At 43.3% G+C, this 17,984-nt stretch overlaps 1 protein-coding gene across 1 annotated transcript in view; it reads left to right on the top strand.

Annotated features, from left to right (window-relative positions):
• Positions 1-10,687, top strand: part of FAAH2 (fatty acid amide hydrolase 2) — a 34,238-nt gene extending 23,551 nt beyond the window's left edge. Inside the window, exons 8-11 of the mRNA XM_060756319.2 lie at positions 1,203-1,322; positions 4,204-4,315; positions 7,608-7,802; positions 9,138-10,687. Coding sequence (XP_060612302.2) covers positions 1,203-1,322; positions 4,204-4,315; positions 7,608-7,802; positions 9,138-9,337 — 627 coding nt within the window. The 3' untranslated portion in view covers positions 9,338-10,687. The remainder of the gene's footprint in view (positions 1-1,202; positions 1,323-4,203; positions 4,316-7,607; positions 7,803-9,137) is intronic.
• The last annotated feature ends 7,297 nt before the right edge of the window (positions 10,688-17,984 follow it).

The raw sequence follows: 17,984 nt of genomic DNA, 5'->3' as shown, positions 1-17,984 counted from the left end.
TCTGAAGCATGGGCAGTGGCAGTTGGGAATGGGTTGGGAGGCCATTTGGATTGCAGTTTAGACAAATGTCAGCATAGAATCTATGAATTTGATCCATGTGAACAGCCTGAAGCATAAATATATGTTCAAAGAAGCCATCATGTGTCAGGATATGTGTTATGTGCCTTTATATCCTGTTTCCCGAGGCACAGCACTAGTCCGAACTAATTCACACATTCACCAAATAGGCTACAAAATCTATTTATTTATTTATTTATTTATTTACGACATTTATATGCCGCCCTTCACACCCCGAAGGGGACTCAGAGCGGCTTACAAGATATATATACACATACAATATATTATATTATTAGCATAGTACAATATCAGCATTAGATATTATTATATTGTACGATACCATTATATTGCAATATTATTAGTAATATTACATGTAATATAAATATATAATTATAATATTATATTATTAGTGTTATATTGCATTATATTTTAATATAAATAAATGGACCGGCAGCCTTCTGGGGAGGCCCTGCTCTCGATCCCGCCTGCAATTCAGGCGTGGTTGGCGGGGACGAGGGACAGGGCCTTCTCGGTGGTGGCCCCTCGGCTGTGGAACGCCCTTCCCACAGACATCAGATCAGCCCCCTCATTAATGGCATTTCGGAAGAAAGTGAAAACCTGGTTATTTGAACAGGCGTTTGAATAGGCAGTGCAATGAATTATAATGAATCATAGGAATCGGAACAACGGATGACGAACTTGGATTATGATTTTAGTTATGAGACGCTAGTGAACTGGTTATTGATGTTTATTGATGGTTATTGATGTTATTTGCTTAGTGTATTAGTGTGTTAATTGTCTTTTAAATGGCTGTATGGTGTTGCATTGAATTTTTGCCGCTTCTTATTGTTAACCGCTCTGAGTCGCCTAATTGGCTGAGAAGAGCGGTATACAAATAAAGTAAATAAATAAATAAATAAATATTATAAATATTATATGTATATACAATTATATTATATTTATTCCATTCCATTCCATTCCATTCTATTATTAGCATAGCACAGGAGTCAATTCTCTCTCCACTCTGGCCCATACTTGCTCAGTTTTGCTTCGCTTTGGCTTTTGGAAATTACAGAACTTACCAGTTCATTTGCAGAAGGGCAGGAAGTAATCCAATTTCTCTTTCTCATTTCCTTCTGCCCAAGGTTGCGGAGCGCCTGGAGAGAGATCTGGGCGTTCAGGTTCAAAACGTGGCCATCCGTGACATGAAGTATTCCTTCCAGATCTGGTCTGTCATGATGTCTGCCAAAGACGGCACTGGGAAGGTGCGTAAAATGCAGATTGGGGGCATCAGCTCACTTCCAAAAGACTTTAGTTCCTGGAAATATTTGTGAGGACATAGTTGGGAAAAGAGATGATAGTATAAATTTATATTATTTATTTATTTACAGTATTAGTATAACGGATTTTTTAACCCCGAGGGGGACTCAAAGTGGTTTACACATTTTTTTTATTTATTTATTTTGTCGTGTCAGGAGCGACCTGAGAAACTGCAAGTGTGAGAGAATTGGCCGTCTGCAAGGACGTTGCCCAGGGGACGCTCGGATGTTTTGATTTTTTATCATCCTTGTGGGAGGCTTCTCTCATGTCCCCGCATGAGGAACTGGAGCTGATAGAGCAGTGGTTATCAACCTTCCTAATGCCGTGACCCCTTAGTACAGGTCCTCATGTTGTGGTGACCCCAACTATAACGTTATTTTTGTTGCTACTTCATAACTGTAATTTTGCTACTGTTAAGAGTCATAATGTAAATATGCAGGATGTATTTCCATTCACTGGACCAAATTTAGCACAAATACCTGATACACCCAAAATTTGAATACTGGTGGAATTGGGGGTGATCGATTTTGTCATTTGGTAATTCTGAAGTTGCTGGGATTTATAGTTCACCTTAAATCACAGAGCCTTCTGAACTCCATCAATGATGGAATTGAATCAAACATGGCACACAGAATTCCCATGACCAAGAGAAAATACTGGGAAGGTCTGGTGGACACTGACCTTCAGTTTTTGGAGTTGTAGTTCACCTACATCCAGAGAACACTGTGGACTCAAGCAATGATGGATCTGGATCAAACTTGGCACAAATGCTCAATATTCCCAAATGTGAACACTGATAGAGTTTGGAGAAAATAGACCTTTCCATTTGGGAGTTGTAGTTATTGGGATTTATAGTTCACCCACAATGAAATAGCATTCTGAACCCCACCAACGATAGAATTGGACCAAACTTTCCACACAGAACCCCCATGACCAACAGAAAATACAATGTTTTCTGATGGTCTTTGGCGACCCCTCTGACACCCCCTCGCGACCCCCACAGGGGTCCCGACTCCCAGGTTGAGAAACACTGTGATAGAGGGAGCTCATCCGCCTCTCCCGGATTCGAACCTGCGACCTGTCGATCTTCAGTCCTGCCGGCACAGGGGTTTAACCCACTGCGCCATCGGGGGCTCTAGGTTTACACATAAGTAATGGCAAAATCCAGTGCCAGTACAAACAATTTTCTGCCAACCTAGCAGTTCGAAAACATGCAAATGTAAGTAGATCAATAGGTACCGCTCCGGCGGGAAGGTAACGGCGCTCCATGCAGTCATGCCGGCCACATGACCTTGGAGGTGTCTACGGACAACGCTGGCTCTTCGGCTTAGAAATGGAGATGAGCACCACACCCCAGAGTCTGACATGACTGGACTTAAATGTCAGGAGACTACCTACCTTTACAAACAATTACAATTACAATTAGACATAAATCAAGTTAAAAACAGTGCATCCACAAGCAATAAAACAATCATTAGAACAATAAAACAGTCTCGTCCGTCGAATCGCCGTTCCGGTCATTGTCTTTCTGAAATACTACATACATTTACTTCTACTGCTCGAAGGCCTGGTCCCAAAACCATTATATTATTTTTTTTCTAAAAGCCAGGAGGGAGGGAACAGATTTTACCTCATTTGGGAGTGTGTTCCATAGGCGGGGAGCCACAGCCGAGAAGGCCCTGTCTCTCGTCCCTGCCAGACGCATCTGTGCTGTTGACGGGAGCGAGAGTAGGGCCTCCCCGGATGATCTTAGATTACGAGATGGGACGTAGGGGTGGATGCGTTCAGACAAGTAAGCTGGGCTAGAACCGTATCGAGCTTTATAGGTCAAAACCAGCACGTTGAATTGGGCTCGGAGGTGGACCGGCAGCCAGTGGAGCTGGCATAACAAGGGGGTGGTATGCTCTCTGTATGGCATCCCAGTTTGTAATCTGGCTGCCAGCCGTTGAACTAGCTGAAGTTTCCGAACCATCTTCAAAGGCAGCCCCACGTAGAGCATGTTGCAGTAATCTATTCGGGATGTAACCAGAGCGTGGACCACTGTGGCCAGATCAGACTTCCCAAGGTATAGGCGCCCTACGTTAAGTAGTACTGATCTGCAAACCACCCCAAAGCAGAAATGTAGCCTTACGTTAAGTTAATTGTAGCCTTACGTTAAGTAGTACTGATCTGCAGACCACCCAAAAGCAGAAATGTAGCCTTACGTTAAGTTAATTGTAGCCTTACGTTAAGTAGTACTGATCTGCAAACCACCCAAAAGCAGAAATGTAGCCTTACGTTAAGTTAATTGTAGCCTTACGTTAAGTAGTACTGATCTGCAGACCACCCAAAAGCAGAAATGTAGCCTTACGTTAAGTTAATTGTAGCCTTACGTTAAGTAGTACTGATCTGCAGACCACCCAAAAGCAGAAATGTAGCCTTACGTTAAGTTAATTGTAGCCTTACGTTAAGTAGTACTGATCTGCAAACCACCCAAAAGCAGAAATGTAGCCTTACGTTAAGTTAATTTTAGCCTTACGTTAAGTAGTACTGATCTGCAAACCACCCCAAAGCAGAAATGTAGCCTTACGTTAAGTTAATTGTAGCCTTACGTTAAGTAGTACTGATCTGCAGACCACCCAAAAGCAGAAATGTAGCCTTACGTTAAGTTAATTTTAGCCTTACGTTAAGTAGTACTGATCTGCAAACCACCCCAAAGCAGAAATGTAGCCTTACGTTAAGTTAATTGTAGCCTTACGTTAAGTAGTACTGATTTGCAGACCACCCAAAAGCAGAAATGTTCCAGGATTTGCTCCCTCACTGCTTCTTAATGCGTATTGTTTACAGGACACACCGTCATTCACAGAGCTTCTCGGAGACCATGGAAAGCCAGTGTGGCCCTCTTGGGAGCTGGTGAAGTGGATGATGGGATTGTCAACACACACACTTCCAGCCATTGGTAGCTTCTTAAGAAATATTTAAATATGTGCAGTGCTTTGTTTTTCAACCGTTGCCATCTTTTACTGTTTTTTCTTTAAGTTAGTTTCCATTGCTTATTTTTCTACTGTCTTTTTCCCAATATAAGGGAATTCTGGGTGGCGCAGTGGGTTCAACCTCTCAGCTACAGAACCTGCTGACTGAAAGGTTGGCATTTCAGATTCGGGAAGTGGGGTGAGCTCCCGCTGTTAGCCCCAGCTTGTGCCAACCTAGCAGTCCATTTTTAAAAAATATATTTTGATCGGTTTTCTTAGAATAATCAATATATGAATACCTTCAATACTCTTATATTCCATACTCAATTCATTACAGCAACTATAAGTGTATATATATCTTGTATACGAGACAAAGGTGTTTATTTAATATTGTATCACATCATTACAATTTTTGGTCTTTGCTTCCTAACCCTAACCTTGGCGGCGCAGCAGGTTAATCCGCTGAGCTGCTGAACTTGCTGACTGGAAGGTTGGCGGTTTGAATCCAGGGAGCAGGGTGAGCTCCCACTGTTAGGCCCAGCTTCGGCCAACCTAGTTCAAAAATATGCAAATGTGAGTAGATCAATAGGTACTGCTTCTTCAGGAAGGCAACAGCGCTCCATCTGCTAGCTTACCCGAAAGCCTGGTCCCACATCCAGGTTTTTAACTTCCTTCTGAAAGAGAGGAGGGATGTTGATGACCTAATTTCCCCGGGGAGTGCATTCCACAGGCGAGGGGCCACCACCGAGAAGGCCCTGTCCCTCGTTCCCACCAGCCTCACTTGTGATGCAGATGGGGCCAAGAGCAGGGCCTCCCCAGAAGATCTTAAACTCCGAGGTGGGACATAGGAGATATGTTCAGACAGGTACGCTGGGCCGGAGCCGTAAAGGGAGGGAGGCTTCTCTCATGTCCCCGCATGAGGAGCTGGAGCTTATAGAGGGAGCTCATCCGCCTCTCCCCGGATTTGAACCTGCAACCTGTCGGTCTTCAGTCCTGCCAGCTGATGCAGTCATTCAGGCAACATGACCTTGGAGGTGTCTATGGACAACGCCGGCTCTTCAGCTTAGAAATAGAAATAAGCACCACTGCCCAGAGCCAGACATGACTAGACAATGTCAGGGGAAACCTTTACCTTTAGGTGGCTAAAAATAAATGCATAACGATGCTCATTAATTAATTCAAATGCTGTTTTTCGCCCAATCTAAGGGGCTGTTGAATGTAATGCGTACCCTGTTTTTGAAGCATCGATTTGTGGGGGGAAATAATTTTCGTAGAATATATCTATTGGAATTCCTAATCAGATTCTCTTGAAAGTCTGCAGAAATCTATTGACAAGTAGGTGCAATGATAATTATAACCCATCACGGTGCACAAGTGTATCTTACTTACTAAAGCAATTCATCGTTGTCCAAGTATGATGGCCTTCCAAGTACAGAGCCTTGGTGTTGGATACATAGGTGATTGCAGAGCCCTATTCTTGACCTGCATGTTCTACAGTGAGAACATCGGTTTCCAGGTGGAAGGCAGTCCTGATCAGGGTTGGCTTGAGGCGCCTTCCTCTTGGCATTTTTGAAAAAGATTGACTAGAACATGATTATGTTCCATAAACTTTAATAGTATGGGGAACTATTCCTCATGCTCTGACTTCCCTTCATTGTGGTAGAAAAGTACTGCAAATTTCCTCAATTGCCAGACTGGATTATTACAGAACATGATCCTCTGCTGCTCTCCAAAGTCTGGCAAGAAACTACTGAGAGGCATCCATATATTTGCTGAAACTTCAGGTTTTGCAGAACTATGGTTTTGCCAGTCCCAAGGGGGCAAAACAACTATTTCGCACTTTGGCAATCTCTTGTTGTCTGAGTATGGTGGCCTTCCAAATGCAAAGTCTTGGCGGTGAGTCCATAGGTGGCTGTGAAGCCCTATTGACCCACCTGTTCTTCCACAGTGAGGACATCGGTTTCCAGGTGGAAGGTGGTCCCGATCAGGGTTGGCTTGACATGCCTTCCTCTTGGCATGTTTCTCCCTTTCACCCTCCACTTGTGCCTCTTCAAAATCCACAGCACTGCTGGTCACAGCTGACCTCCAGTTAGAGCACTCAAGGGCCAGGGCTTCCCAGTTCTTGGTGTCTACACCACAGTTTTTAAGGTTGGCTTTAAGCCCATATTTCAATCTCTTTTCCTGCCCACCAACATTCCATTTTCTGTTCTTGAGTTCAGAGTAGAGTAACTGCTTTGGGAGACAGTGATCAGGCATTCGGACAACGAATGCCCGATCTTGGCATTGGATTTGTAGGTGACTGTAGAGCCCTATTCTTGACCCTATTCTTGACTGATGGAATCGTTCCAGGAGTTGGGTCCAGTGGAGTTGATGGCGTAGGAGCATCACTTCAATGCTGGTGGTCTTTGTCCGCCTGTCTTCCCAAGAGATTTGCAGGATTTTTCGGTGGCAACACTGATGGAATCGTTCCAGGAGTTGAGTGTGACGTCTGTAGACAGTCCACGTCTCGCAGGCGTATAACAGGGTTGGGAGGACAATGGCTTTATAAACAAACCCCTTGGTCTCCCTATGGATGTCCCAATCCTCAGACACTCTCTGCTTCATTTGGAAAAATGCTGCACTTGCAGAACTCAGCAGTGTTGTATTTCCGTGTGAGTGTTAACTTTTGTGGACTGGTGGCTGCGAAGGGAGCGGGAATGATCAAGATTTTCTAATGTTACACTAGTAAGTTGTATTTCTGGCATTGCAGAGGGATTGGCTAGTGACACCAGCCCTGACTGCCCTCCCTCTAGCCATTTAATAATACTCCATTTAATAAGCTGCCAGTTGGGCTTTTTGGAGGTCACTCAGTAGCTATATTTGGTCATATTTTTGATACAATCATGTTTACAACCAGAAGATGATACCATGTATTTTTAGGAGGAGGATGACTTTGACAGGTGGGTCTCCTTGGTAAAGAGGCAAGTTATTTATAATAATAAATAATAATAAAACTTTATTTATGTACCGCTCCATCTCCCCGAGGGGACTCAGAGCAGTTCTCAGGTAACAACAAAGCATACAAAGTAAAAACAACATAACCATAAGATTAACAAAACAAAATATAAGCATAAAAATTGTCACCATTTTTCAAGTCGTGCTGAACAGGAAGCTCTGTTTGGAAATGTCTTTTATATCAACTCCTCCCTAGTAGAACATTTTGCCAGTCTTGCAACTTGGTCCAGAAACTCCTTGTCTTTGACCAGCGTGTTATCTCTGCGTTCCTTTTGCCTCCCTTAGCACTAGGACTGACTGAGAAGATTGTGAAATACAACCCTCGGGTGAATTCCAAACTAACAACTATGGCAGAAAATTTGAAGAAGGAGGTGGTGAATCTACTGGGAGAGGATGGCGTCCTCTTATACCCTCCGCACCCTGTATTAGCGCCCCGGCACAATACTCCCCTGGCGATGCCATTTAATTTTGCCTATACAGGTAAGAAGCTATCCATGCTTTTGATTGTATGTTCCTGCATGGCAAGGGGTTAGGCTAGATGGTCCTTGTGGTGTCTTCCAACTCCGTGATTCTATGATCATTTATGCACAGAGTGGTATACAGAATTGAAGAGAGCTTGCAATCTAAATTGAGACCCCGGTAGCGCAGTGGGTTAAACTGCTGAGCTGCTGAGCTTGTTGACCAAAAGGTTGCAGGTTCGAATCCAGGGAGCGGCATGAAGAAGTTGTGAATTTCTTTGGGGGCTGTATGGCCATGTTCCAGCAGCATTCCCTCCTAACGTTTTGCCTACATCTATGACTGACATCTTCAGAGGTTCTGTTGGCAGTGAGGCAAGTGGAGTGTATGAGGGTTGAATGAAAAGTAATGCCTCCACCTTCTTAACTCCTCAACAGATGGCAGTACTGGTATGCGGCAGGTACTGGCTTGTTAAGTAGACTCTCCTCTACAGTTCCATTTTGGTGGGAAGCCTTAGCATTGAACGGTTGTGTTGTTAAAGTGCGAAGTATGGAACCCTGCACAGACGGTCAGTGCAACTTAAGCAATGTGCAGTCATTGAATTCTTGACAGCAGAAGGTGTCACCTCAACATCTCTAAACTTACTCGCCCAACGACACACAGTACTCATATCAACACAATCACCATAAACAGCTTGCATTCTTTGATGAATCTCCTTTGGGGTGACACCTTCTGCTTGACTTGACAGTAGTTCTCTACCCAAACACCAACCTGGACTGACAGATCCATCTGCTGGGCTAGCTAATATAGAGAGAAAATCATGCCTTCTCCCCTGGGAAACTGGTAAGGACTTCTTGGCTAATGGGCGTCTTGACCTTTGTAAACTCTCCTGAGAAGCTCTATGTTGATGGAACATAAATCTCCTATCTAACTGCTCTTTACGCTGTCCACCTGGACTTTGATTTTCATCCTCTAAGCTCAGATCTGTTCCTGCCCTTGCTTCCCTAGCAAACTGCCTTTCAGGAATGTGGCCTTCAGACACAGAACGCTCATTTTCAGAGCTTAAAATCTCTTGCTGGCTCTACTGCTGACTTGCAGACCCAGGATCCCCAGAGAGGTGGGGTGCAGGCACAATCAGAGGCTGAATTTCAACAATTATTTTGGCTCTGTAGAGTAAATACTATCAGTAGTTTTAGGTAAGGTTATGTAACAAAAATGAAGAGAAAGAAGTCCTGAAAGGGGGACTTGGGGTTTCACACATCCTAAAATGACTATTTAGAGTAAGTACCATCACTGCTGTATTTATAGGTTACTGTGGAGTCCTGTTTCTGATTTTCTGTACTGTTTGTCCTCTTCTAGCCATCTTCAACATCCTGGGTTTGCCGGTGACTCAGTGCCCGCTAGGTTTGAGTAAGGAAGGCCTCCCGCTGGGCATCCAAGTGGTGGCCGCCCCCAACAATGACCACTTGACTCTGGCTGTGGCCCGGTACTTGGAGAAGGCCTTCGGGGGCTGGGTCTGCCCTGGCACCTCCTCTCTTGACAACCCTGGGACCCAATGACAGCAGACGAGTACCTGAAGACCACGCCACCCACAGAAACAAACAACAGGCGGCTTCGTTGCAAGCAGGAAGGACTCCAATGGCCCTCCCCATAAGTGCAATCCAAGGGAGTGTAAAATGGGGTCACACAACTTGATCCTCCATATTAGATAAGGCCAAATCTGAGACAGCGGAGGGAGCATCGTCGCAAAATACCATGAGAATCCTAGAGGGGATAATGCTCTGTTCTTCTTGGGACACCCATGGTTTTTCGACTTAGAGCAACGAGGGAGGGTGGTTGCTTTCATTTTTGGGTAGAACAGGGTTCCCATTCCCCTCTTTCCATATTATTTATTCCTACTTTTTAGATGAGGCCAGATACCAAAAGCATCAGAGAGATGTGCTGGAGATTTCCTCTTCCTAATGCCCTTTGGAGGAGATGGGAGGAGGAGATGGGGGATCCTCAGCATCTCAGACTGTGCACAAAACACTGAGCATCTTGCCAGGCGAGGAATAGAGTTGCACAGCTTCATGGACCATTGCTCTGTGCTGGACTTTGTGTTCTCTTCCCTGGCACTTTGCTCAGCTCTATTTGTAGGGCAGCTTTCTAATTCTTGGGCGAAACATGCTGTTGAATCTGGGACAACTTCTTACAGGGGATGATTAATCCATCATTCCTCCCTCTGTGCTTCCTTCTGTCTTCTCTCCCAGGAGCAGTGCCTTGTCTTCTAGCTTTGAAACCTAAACTTTAATGGGAGAGGGGCTGCTCCGCTCCAATGATCTGCATGATTGAGTTGTTGTAGGTTTTTTCGGGCTATATGGCCATAGTCTAGAGGCATTCTCTCCTGACATTTGGCCTGCATCTATGGCAAGCATCCTCAGAGGTAGTGAGGATGCTTGCCATAGATGCAGGCGAAATGTCAGGAGATAATGCCTCTAGACCATGGCCATATAGCCTGAAAAAACCTACAACAACCCAGTGATTCCGGCCATGAAAGCCTTCGACAATACATTGATCTGCATGATCTTTATTACATTCCAAAACTGAGATTGGGCACATTAAAAGAACCAAATACAATGAAATGTTGTTGACCTTTTAACAGAAAGGGAACATAATATATTACCTGTCACTGAGATATGTGTTGCTGTTTTATATTTCTGACTTTAGGCACTTTTGACCAATATCTCATGCTGTTGATTGTCATAGAGCTGGGCCCAAAACGTGCTTGAATTTTAGGGATAATGGCATATGTCGTTACGTAAATAGGGGGCACTCTTTCCCCTAGGGCTGAACTAAGAGGCATCTGCAGGACTATTTCGCCCCCTGGTTGGGTATTCTAATGATTTATTAATAAAAATACTTAATATTTATTCCTTTGTGGTCAAGTTGCAATCTTTCTAAGAATACAGTATGGTAAGCCAGTTTTGTGAGTGATTCAGGAGTGTGGTTGGCCTAAGGCCAAAAAAACAAAAAATACATTACAATACATGGGCAAACACACGTCACAGGTTCAAATCCGGGGAGCGGCATGATTAGCCCCAGCTTCTGCCAACCTAGCAGTTCTAAAACATGCAAATATTAGTAGATCAATAGGTGGGAAGGTAACAGCGCTCCATGCAGTCATGCTGGCCACATGACCTTGGAGGTGTCTACGGACAACACCAGCTCTTCGGCTTAGAAATGGAGATGAGCACCGCCCACCAGAGTCAGACACGACTGGACTTAAGGTCAGGGGAAAAACGTTCCCTTTACCCTACTGCGCTGTCATGCGCTGGGCCTATAATAATTATCTTTTGAACAGAACATGCTCTTTGTGCCCGGTGGAAAGCCGGGTTGCCTTGGCTGAGAGGCCCTAAGGATTTTCCTATACAAAAGTCTTTAGATGCTTGAAAAGTTTAACAAAGTCATTTATTATTGCTTAGATCTTCAACAATTTAAACAAACACTTCTCAGATCTTCAACAAGTTAAACAAATGCTTCTTAACTTGCCCAAATGGACAGGTAACTGGCTTTGTGAACTGTTTCTTTTCTTTAAGAGGAAAACCCTTTTTAACTCCTCCCAGGAAATCTACTTTCTATGCTTGCTGGTGTGGGCTCTACTCATGGCTCCAATTGCTTCTGGTTACCCAAGTAGACCTATCAGCCAAGGCTTTTGATTCTCCAGCTAGAGTTCTTTTGGATCTTTTCCACGAAAGATGTGGAGCTGTTTCCCCCAGATGCTGTGAGAAACGAAGCTTGACTACAGATGGAGCTGATCCACATCATGTAGCTAAGCTTTCCACTATAAGACTGAACTAAAAATGGTTCCCTTTCCCTCCCAGAGCCCTGGAAAAAGGGGCGGAACCAAAACTTAACAATGATAGACAGGTCATTGGCCGTATAATTGCAAACCAAGGGAAGCCACCTTACTGCAAAATGCATGGCACCTTGGAATATATGCAAACACTCAATAGAAAGAAAATGAAGCTGAAGCTCCTGGTACAGCCGTACCAGCACACCTACACAAACAAAACACATATGCACAGACTAGGCCATAGCAACGCGTAGCAGAGGACAGCTAGTATGTATAATATTATAATGTAATACAATATAATACCACTAATAATACAATATTATAATTATCTATTTTATATTACATGTAATATTACTAATAACATTACAATACAATGGTATAGTACAATATAGTAATATATAATACTGATATTGTGCTATGCTAATAATATATATTGTATGTATAATATATCTTGTAAGCAGCTCTTGAGTCCCCTTCAGGGTGAGAAGGACGGCATATAAATGTAATAAATAAATAAGGCACATAAGGGAACAGCAGAGGCAAAGTCGAAGCTGTTGGGGACAATGTTTTCTGAGTCTCAACGTCTTTCCATTTCATCACATTTACTAAATTCCACTGAGTGTTATGCTTAAAATGTAGTAAGACTGTTCTGGACTATTGTTTGAAAAATGAATTCCTATGCACACTGCACATAACTTATTTATAGTGCAGTAATAATAATTTTTTTCTGTGTCAGAAACCACTTGAGAAACTGCAAGTTGCTTCTTGGGTGTTGTAGAACTCCAATATGCTGATGATAATGTAGTCTGTGCACATTCAGAAAAAGACCAACAAGCCACTCTAAACACCTTTGCAGAAGCATATGAGAAGCTTGGCCTCTCATTGAACACCGAGAAAACCAAAGTCATACTTAGTTTTGAAATGAAACAGATGGTATCCCTACCTTCATCACACTGTTAAATGTATCTGTGTTACTCAGTTGTACTCCACATTCTTTCAGTTGATTTTTGCCATCACACTGTAATTGCTAGACATCGCCCACCATCCCTCTGCCCATGTTCTTTGTGGGGAAAACACCTCCTCTCTTTGAAATGTTAGCTGTTATGTGTCTTGAATTCTGGAAGCAAGGAAGCAGGGAGGGAGGGAAAGCAGCGATGCACTCTTTCCCCCTCCTCTCGGCTGCCCCACAGAGAAGGGCATGGACCTTGGAAAACTATAACTCCCAGGACTGCATAGTATGGAGCTCTGGCATTTAAAGTAAGGTCCAGCTGCATTCATTTCAGAGTGTAAATACACCTGGAGAAGGTTCATAGATCTTGGAAAACTGCAATTCCCAAGACTATCTCATGGAGACATGGCATTTAAGGTAAGGTCCAACTGCATTCATTTCACAGTGTAGATGCACCCAGAGAAGGAAAACTTGGAAAACTATAATTCCCAGGACTGCATAAGTTGTACAACTTGTGTTTTGAAACTGGATTGTTGAACAGAGCTCTTTTTCTCTGCAGAGAAAGGAGCTTGATCCAGAATTTGAGTGTCATGCCGAAAAAGAGGCAGATGTGACATCCTATTTTCACCTGGATTCACCTGATCCATAGTGATCTCCTTTAGTTGCATTGACAGCCCGCTTACGTTCCACACCCAGGTATTGAATGCAACCACAAAAGCACTGTTTAAAAGCCATTCCTTCTTGTTCCACCTTCAGTTTGCTTGGTAAAGAATGCACTAATCCTCCACTTCAGAATCTGGTAAGGTGGGGTTACCTGAGGAATCCTCTTTGCTTGCTCCTTCCGTGTTGCGACTCTGGCTACAATGTGGGGCCTGAAGGTAGATGCAAGTCAAGCCGGGCCCCAGAGCAAAGGCCCATGGCGGTTGCAGCATGGATTGTTCTCTTGCTGCTCATTGATCTTTCCTTTCAGCAAGGTGAGTATCTGCTTCTCAAGTTGTCAGGGAAAACTTTGCTTTGGGTTGTTGTAGGTTTTTCCGGGCTATATGGCCATGTTCTAGAGGCATTTTTCTCCTGATGTTTCGCCTGCATCTATGGCAAGCATCCTCAGAGGTAGTGAGGTCTGCTGGAAGTAGGAAAATTGGTTTATATATCTGTGGAATGACCAGGGTGGGACAAAGGACCTTTGTCTGCTGGAGCTAGGTGTGAATGCTTCAGCTGACTACCTTGATTAGCATTTAATGGCTTGGAAGTGCCTGGGGGAATCTTTTGTTGAGAGTGATTTGATGTGCCTGGTTGTTTACTCTCTGTTGTTTTGCTGTTGTAATTTTAGAGTTTTTAAATACTGGTAGCCAGATTTTGTTCATTTTCATGGTTTCTTCCTTTCTGTTGAAATTGTCCACATGCTTGTGGATTTCAATGGCTTCTCTGTGTAGTCATGACCAGGGTGGGACTACATTTGTCCCACCCTGGTCATTCCACAGATATATAAACCCATTTTCCTACTTCCAACAGACCTCACAACCTCTGAGGATGCTTGCCATAAATGCAGGCGAAACGTCAGGAGAAAAATGCCTCTAGAACATGGCCATATAGCCTGGAAAAACCTACAACAACCCAGTGATTCTGGCCATGAAAGCCTTTGACAACTTTGCTTTGGTCTTTGGGCAGCTTTATCGCTTACCTTCCCAATCCCTAGCACCTAGGGAAAACACTTGTTTTGTAATTTGAGGAGGTAAGGGGGGGTGTTGAGAGAAGCCTTTTTGGTAGGATCTTTTTGATCTTCCAAAGGATGGAGAATGCCAGGATCACAGGTATCCCTTATTTATTTATTTATTTATTTAACATGTCATGACCTTGAAGGAGCTGGGGGTGGTGACGGCCGACAGGGAGCTCTGGCGTGGGCTGGTCCATGAGGTCACGAAGAGTCGGAGACGACTAAACAAATGAATAACAACAACATCATGTCAGTATCAACCACACAATTGTATTACATTTTTAACAAACAGACAAAACAGAGTTTGCAAGCTTGGTAGTTGATTAAATATCCTTTGACCAGTATCTGGCCACTTAGAGTGCTTCTGGTGTTGCCGCAAGAAGGTCCTCCATTGTGCATGTGGCAGGGTTCAGGTTGCATCGCAGCAGGTGGTCAGTGGTTTGCTCTTCTCCACACTCTCATGTTGTGGATTCCACTTTGTAGCCCCATTTCTTAAGGTTGGCTCTGCATCTCGTGGTTCCAGAGTGCAGTCTGTTCAGCGCCTTCCAAGTCGCCCAGTCTTCTGTGTGCCCAGGGGGGAGTCTCTCATTAGGTATCAGCCATTGGTTGAGGTTCTGGGTTTGAGCCTGCCACTTTTGGACTCTCACTGGATGAGGTGTTCCAGAGAGTGTCTCTGTAGATCTTAGAAAACTATTTCTTGATTAAAGTCGTTGATGTGCTGGCTGATACCCAAACAATCCCTTATTATAAACATTGTTGGAGAGTTGGCCTTTCCTTTTAATATGCCATAGATGACTTTTCAATAACTTTCAAGCATAGTTTCTTTTTATTGCAATTTCCAGTGTGAGAGGGTACATCAGATTACCGAAAAACATTTAGACATACAGATTCTATGCATCTACATCAGATTCACAATTACATGGCTAACAAACAAAGGAGAATTACATTTTCACTCAACATTCAAACACATGTACACACATTCTTACGTTGTGTTGACTTCCTTCTTAACATTGTAAATCATTCTGTTATCACTGTCCCAGTTCTTATCAGTTTACTTTTCAGCTCTTATTAGCAACTTTTAATTACAGTCCAGCAAGCAGGTAGTTAGTCATTGCAGGCCTGGGTCTTTTACTGGTGTTTCCAAAATTATTAACTCTATACATCCTTCCATCCTTCCATTCATTCCCACACATCTTATTAAATGCACATTTATAAAATCTGCACATTAAATTTTTGTGACAAATAGAACAAGAGGTAAAAGCAATCCCATATTTTGAGAATAAAAACACAAAAGTGTGCATACGGACATGGGGATTATTTTAATTTTCATAGAGGAACGGCTAAGTTAACTGAAACCGATACTTCCATGTGATACTTGAATACAAACCTGTTAACAGCTACTTCCTCATTGTGAACCTTGCATGTCATGAATCCCGACTCTTGTTGCTATTTCGGAAACACAGCAGCATTTGTTCTAATAACTATATTTATTTATTTACCGCATTTATATACCGCCCCTCTCAGCTCAGAGGTGACTTGGAGCGGTTCACAATTGGCAACAATTTGATGCCTCAACAATTATAACAAGTAAAACAATAATAAAATACAGTCAAAAACATTTTTTTTGTCGTGTCAGGAGCGACTTGAGAAACTGCAAGTCGCTTCTGGTGTGAGAGAATTGACCGTCTGCAAGGACGTTGCCCAGGGGATGCCCGGATGTTTTTGATGTTTTATCATCCTTGTGGGAGGCTCCTCTCATGTCCTCGCATGGGGAGCTGGAGCTGATGGAGGGAGCTCATCCACCTCTCCCCGGATTTGAACCTGCGACCTGTCGGTCTTCAGTCCTGCTGGCACAGGGGTTTAACCCACTGCGCCACTGGGGGTTCCTGTCAAAAACATTAGCATATAATATCTATATAAATAAAAATATAATGTTAGTTTGTGGGATTAACATAACTCAAAAACCACTGGGTGAATTGACACCAAATTTGGACACAAGACACCTCTCAGGCCAACGAGTGGCCATCACTCATAAAAACACTGAAAATCACAGCGGAAGGGACTAAAAAAGCAAATAATAATAATAAAAAAACATTACAACGCATGTGCAAAACCATATATATATATATATATATATATATATAATATATATATACACACACACACACACAAACACATATACACAGACTGGGCCAGAGCAATGCGTGGCAGGGGACAGCTAGTAAGAATATAAAAAAACCGTACAAAACCTTAAAAACATTATCATGAGCGTCTCTATGTCAAGTCATTATTCGATTGCATCATCAAGTGGTTCCATGGTTTCATATGACTATGCCGTATTTGGGAAGGCCTGCTCAAAAAGCCAGGTTTTCACCTTTCTTTGAAAAGTCAGGAGAGAGGGGGCCAATATTATATCCCTAGGCAGGGCGTTCCACAGTCGAGGAGCCACCACTGAGAAGTCCCTGTCTCTCGTCCCCGCCAAACGCATCTGCAAGGAAGGCAGGACCAAGAACAGGGCCTCGCAGAAATTCTTAACTTCCTAGATGGTTCATAAGGAGAGATACATTTGGATAGGTAAGTTGGACCAAACCTTCAGGGTGAGAAGGGTGGCATATAAATGTCAAAAATATATAAATAAAGCCAGCACTTCGAATTGTGCCCAGAAGCAAACTGGCAGCCAATGGAGCTGGTGCTGAAATGGCATGGAGAAGGTTTGAGGAAAAGAGACAAAGAGAGATCCTGAGAACTGAAAAGCACGGCTTTATTCTCGGTTGGCGCCAACCGGATATGAACCCTTCTGGTAAGCCAGGAAAGGAGGGTTCAGAACAAAGGAAATCCTTGGTTTAGATACCTTTTAAAATAATTATGCATGCATCATACAGACATCACAATGTGCGTCACAAAATTCTACTTTTACATTGACTTCAATAGCATATTTTCAAACTCAACACCTTGTCAATCTTCATTAGCATCCCTATCTGAAGAGTTGCTATTAATGAGGACCATCGCCAGAATGTCTACTGGACCTGATAGCAAGAGTCTCCATCCATCCTAAGATAAGGTCTTCCTGAAACCTCTTAATGGCCACCTCATTAGTCTTACGATAAGGTGCCTGTACCGAGATAGGGCCTCTTGAAATATGCCAGACCTCTAGACATTCCTTTTCCTAGATGCTGGCCTCTCTAATTTTGCTGCTTTTAAGAAGTCAAGTGAAGTGAAGGTCATGCATACATACATACATTTCTCTTATATATTTTCTAACTCCTATTTCTAATATGGTTACATCAAATATATATTTTCTAATATGTGAATTATGTATTTTCATCAAGCCTTAATCAGCGCAGCAGAGGAGTTGTGTGCTCCCTGAGCGCCTCTCCTGTTGCCCATTGGACCATTTGCAGCTTCTGAACAGTCTTCAAAGGCAACCCCATGTAGAGCATGTTGTAGTAGTCTATACGGGATGTAACCAGAGCATGGACTACCATGGTCTGGTTAGACTTCCCAAGGAACGGGCGCAGCTGGCACATAAGTTTTAACCATTGATTTCTGAGCAGATGCTTATGAGAACCTTGTGGATCCGTGAATCTGTTCTCCATCAGGTGTGTTTCTTCTCCCTTCTTTAAGGAACTCAGCTTCTCCCACCACAGAATGTAACATTATCTTCGGAAAACTTTTACTCCTTCTTGACGTGGAACCCAGCCCCAGATGCCA

This window comes from Anolis sagrei, chromosome 10 (assembly GCF_037176765.1).
Source record: "Anolis sagrei isolate rAnoSag1 chromosome 10, rAnoSag1.mat, whole genome shotgun sequence".
In the NCBI taxonomy this organism is placed as follows: domain Eukaryota; kingdom Metazoa; phylum Chordata; class Lepidosauria; order Squamata; family Dactyloidae; genus Anolis; species Anolis sagrei.
Note: the sequence above shows the minus strand (reverse complement) of the source record. Positions and strands in the feature narration are given on the sequence as shown.